The sequence below is a fragment of the Callospermophilus lateralis genome, chromosome 4, assembly GCF_048772815.1.
Source record: "Callospermophilus lateralis isolate mCalLat2 chromosome 4, mCalLat2.hap1, whole genome shotgun sequence".
Taxonomy (NCBI): domain Eukaryota; kingdom Metazoa; phylum Chordata; class Mammalia; order Rodentia; family Sciuridae; genus Callospermophilus; species Callospermophilus lateralis.
Genome location: NC_135308.1, coordinates 79,362,199 through 79,366,799, shown reverse-complemented (window position 1 = coordinate 79,366,799; position 4,601 = coordinate 79,362,199). Strand labels below are relative to the sequence as shown.

The window sequence follows — 4,601 nt, the reverse complement described above, 5'->3', positions numbered from 1 at the left end:
CACACTCACATTCTTACCAACTAGACTGAATTCAAATAATGATGAAATTTCAGTTGGATTATCTGTGCTGAATGATCAACAAGTTTCCTTCAACACTCGCCCAGGTCACATACTGTACCTTTTAGAAAGGAGACACTGACAACCTCCTTCCCATCTATCCTGCTGGGCTGAGGTCCCAAAGAGAAAGCAGGGATGCAAGACATCCTAATGTGTCAGCTGTGAGGTCACCCATCATGGAGCTCAAAGGCACCACTGTTCTGCTCCTCCTTAAATAGGGAGCTGCCTGACTTCCCCCAGCACAGACTTAGGAGCAACTTGAGAGCCTCCTCCAAGATGCTGGTGGTCCTGCTCACACTGGCCTTGCTGGCCCTGAACCCAGCTCCGAGCTCCAGTGAAGGTATAAGGGAATGCTGCTACTGCTGCTAGTGGTGGCTGGGAGCTTGGGTTTGATTCTGGTTGGGGCCTAGGAGACCATGCTGGAGACGGGAGGGGGCGTGGAGAAGGGATGGGGGAGATGAGAAGAAACCCTGGAGTGCAGAATTCTTACAACAGGAGTAAGACCAGTTATGTCCTCATTCCACATTAAAGCTTTGGATTTTACTTAAAATACAAGGGAATGCCATAAACATTTTTGACTAGAGGAATGATAAAGTAAATGTTTAAATTGCAGAAAAAAATCTGTGATATAAGAATGGAAATGCATATGGCAAGACTGAATGTGGTGGTCAGGTTTTGAAGACCATATATCATAATTAAAATAGAAGTGGGTACCTGCAGCCTTACTGTTGAGGATGTGGGCAGAGAAAGGAGATAAGCACACATATCTTCAGAGCTGAAGAATCAGACAACAATTTGACTCTCTCCAAATAGACATAAACATCAGGCAGGGCCCAATTTTTGCATTTTACTCTTACTCATAATCAATATTGCAATGTGCTTTAAGAAGTAGCCAAATGTTTACTGCTGGTTCCTCTCTAGAGAAGGCACGTGTAGATAAGCAAAAATTTTTGAACAAAGCGATGAAAGAATAACAAAATGTGACACTAAAATACCACAATACTTAATAAATATTAGCAGCAATGTTGAGAGATTCTAGGAAGAATAAAAATATAGTTGTTTTTCTTTCTTAATGTACATAAAATTGTTAAGAGACAGCATAGCAGCCACTAGTCACTTACTGCTTCCTGCAGTGGGAACATCATCTCAGAGAGTGATTGGTGAGTTTATTTATAAGTTATAATGATTGTGGCTGGAAGTCACACTTCCCCACAGGACTCTTCGTGACCAGGTTTTCCCTTCCTTCTGCTCTACTTCCTTGAGGTCAGCTATAAAGACTTTTCCCTACTGTCAGTTGAAGCCCAAATGAGCCTCAATCGAGCTTTTCTTATTATATTCCCTTAGGAATTATGTCATTATCCTAAGTCATATTATCCTCATTTTTCTTTGGGGGATTGACTGAATTCTAGTTCTCCCAAAGGTAAAGGCAAACCCCCTGAACCTAGAACTGGAGTCCATGTACAGGACTGCCAACTTGGGTAACAGGGACCCCTGGCGAGGCTGCCTGTTCCCCCAGGCAGGAACTGATGGCTGGGAGATGATACATGATTGGGAAGGGTCCTAATTCTGACTTCTCCGTGGTGCTCAGAATCACTCACCAGCTTCCTTCCTCCTTGATGTTCCTCTCAAGCATTGTATTGTTTGAAGATGAAATGCACGAATATAATTTTCTGTCTTTTTTCTCCACTCAGCTGAGTCCCTGTAGCTGAGCAAAAATTTGCTGCAGCCATTTAGAGGATCCAGTGGGCCATCACTTTGTCTTTCTCTTCTCTACCTTACACTGTTCCCATGTAGGTGAAGAGGCCTGAACAATTAGTCCACTGTGTCAGCACAGGGCTCAGATGTCAAGACTTGAATTCATGGGCATCCCCTTATTATTGTGTCCAAAAACATAACTGGCAGCATACCTGACATTAACAATTCTTTCATTTTGTTTCTTTTCTGTCTCTGGACATATCCTAAATCTCATCTTTTGATACTGAACAACAAGTGATTGTTCCAGGAGCCAGATGTGAGATGGCTCATATGATGAGTATACTGTTGAAGGGAGCTCGTCTTCATAAGGAGGGAAACAACATGTGGGCGGCTGCTGGTTATAGGATCCTCTTGGTAGAAAAAATCTGTGTGATCAGTTCAGAGAGGGAAGTAGCAAGGAGAGTTTTCCACCACTAAGCTCCTGCATTCTTCTGCCATATCCATACAGGTTATGAGGTAGAAAAACAGAAAGGGCACCAGCAGCCTCAGGGAGCCCCTAATGGAGAATTCAGACCTCGACCCCCTGCGGGTAATAAAAACCATCAGGAAGATCCTCAGCAGGGCCCACCTCAACAAGGAGGCCAGCAGCAGCAGCCAAATGGACCCCCTCATCCTGGAAACCAGCAGGGACCACCCCAACAAGGAGGCCAGCAGCAACAGCCAAACGGCCCCCCTCAACCTGGAAACCAGCAGGGACCACCACAACAAGGAGGACAGCAGCAGCAGCAGCAGCAGCAGAAGCCAAATGGCCCCCCTCAACCTGGAAACCAGCAGGGACCACCCCAACAAGGAGGCCAGCAGCAACAGCAGCAGCAGAAGCCAAATGGCCCCCCTAATCCTGGAAACCAGCAGGGACCACCCCAACAAGGAGGCCAGCAGCAGCAGCAGCAACAGCAGAAGCCAAATGGCCCCCCTCAACCTGGAAACCAGCAGGGACCACCACAACAAGGAGGACAGCAGCATCAGCAGCAGCAGCAGAAGCCAAATGGCCCCCCTCAACCTGGAAACCAGCAGGGACCACCCCAACAAGGAGGCCAGCAGCAACAGCAGCAGCAGAAGCCAAATGGCCCCCCTAGTCCTGGAAACCAGCAGGGACCACCCCAACAAGGAGGCCAGCAGCAGCAAAAGCCAAATGGCCCCCCTCAACCTGGAAACCAGCAGGGACCACCACAACAAGGAAGCCAGCAGCGTCATCGTCGCTCTCCTCGTCCTGGAAACCATCAGGGACCACCCCAACAAGGAGGCCAGCAGCAGCAGCAGCAACAGCAGAAGCCAAATGGCCCCCCTCAACCTGGAAACCAGCAGGGACCACCCCAACAAGGAGGCCAGCAGCAACAGCAGCAGCAGAAGCCAAATGGCCCCCCTAGTCCTGGAAACCAGCAGGGACCACCCCAACAAGGAGGCCAGCAGCAGCAAAAGCCAAATGGCCCCCCTCAACCTGGAAACCAGCAGGGACCACCACAACAAGGAAGCCAGCAGCGTCATCGTCGCTCTCCTCGTCCTGGAAACCATCAGGGACCACCCCAACAAGGAGGCCAGCAGCAGCAGCAGCAACAGCAGAAGCCAAATGGCCCCCCTCAACCTGGAAACCAGCAGGGACCACCACAACAAGGAGACCAGCAGCAGCAGCAGCAACAGAAGCCAAATGGCCCCCCTCAACCTGGAAACCAGCAGGGACCACCCCAACAAGGAGGCCAGCAGCCGCAGCAGAAGCCTAATGGCCCCCCTCAACCTGGAAACCAGCAGGGACCACCCCAACAAGGAGGCCAGCAGCAACAGCCAAACGGCCCCCCTCAACCTGGAAACCAGCAGGGACCACCCCAACAAGGAGGCCAGCAGCAGCAGCAGAAGCCAAATGGCCCCCCTCAACCTGGAAACCAACAGGGACCACCCCAACAAGGTGGCCAGCAGCAGCAGCAGCAGCAGCCAAACGGCCCCCCTCAACCTGGAAACCAGCAGGGACCACCCCAACAAGGAGGCCAGCAGCAGCAGCAGCAAAAGCCAAATGGCCCTCCTCGTCCTGGTAACCAGCAGGGACCACCCCAACAATGACTGCTGTAATCAAAAGGTAATCAGAAGCATGGTCCCCCATTTCACCCTGGGTTACCCTTGTCCCACCACCAACCTCCCCAGGGATAGATTAAAAAGCTCTCCACCAGGCTTACTATTTCATAATCAAAATTCAGTGACATCCAAGATGGGTAGTTCATTCTCCAAAAAAGGCCCTTGATCCTATCCTTACCAAGTTCAAAGTGCCAAAACATCTGATGGTAAATGGGGAAATTACAGGGTCATAGAGCCAATTTTTAAATATTCCTAAATATTCTGGGGTAGGATGGAAAGATAAGGTAATGCTCAGTTTCAGCACTACTCCCCTAAATTTTCCTTTTTCCAAATGGTTACCTGTCTTCTTGTTGGTTCCTTTAAGCAGAGCAGTGTTCTCCCTCTGGTCCTCTGCCTCTTTTCTCAGACTCAATGATTTCTCTTTTCACAGTGGACCCTGATTTCTCTTGGCTCAGTTCTATCTCTCTGTACAGAATTCAGGTCCAGAACACCTGCCAATCAGTATTCAAGTCTATGCTCTTCATTGTCTTCTAGCTTTCAAAATGCTCAGGGCCCAATTAATCTATGCTCATGTTAAAAAGCAGCCTAGCTGAAGAGAGAGTATGAAGCCAAATCTGAAAGGCATATTCTTTCTTCTTACCCACATGCCTTACCATAACTACAATCATAATTTATTTTTGACATCTTCTTGGAAACATTTATGGACACAGAAGTACATCATCTTT

General features: G+C 48.8%; 1 protein-coding gene across 1 annotated transcript; it reads left to right on the top strand.

The window, feature by feature from the left end:
- The first annotated feature begins 333 nt into the window (after window positions 1-333).
- LOC143398376 (uncharacterized) lies at window positions 334-3,864 on the top strand. The gene is made up of 2 exons (XM_076855334.1): window positions 334-397; window positions 2,261-3,864. Exons 1-2 carry the CDS (start codon window positions 334-336, stop codon window positions 3,862-3,864), a joined length of 1,668 nt encoding a protein of 555 aa, XP_076711449.1.
- The last annotated feature ends 737 nt before the right edge of the window (window positions 3,865-4,601 follow it).

Coding starts and splice junctions, on each gene's coding strand:
- LOC143398376 (XM_076855334.1), top strand. CDS start 334: ATGCTGGTGGTCCTGCTCACACTGGCCTTGCTGGCCCTGAACCCAGCT. Junction 398..2,260: donor AGCTCCGAGCTCCAGTGAAG/GTATAAGGGAAT, acceptor ATATCCATACAG/GTTATGAGGTAGAAAAACAG.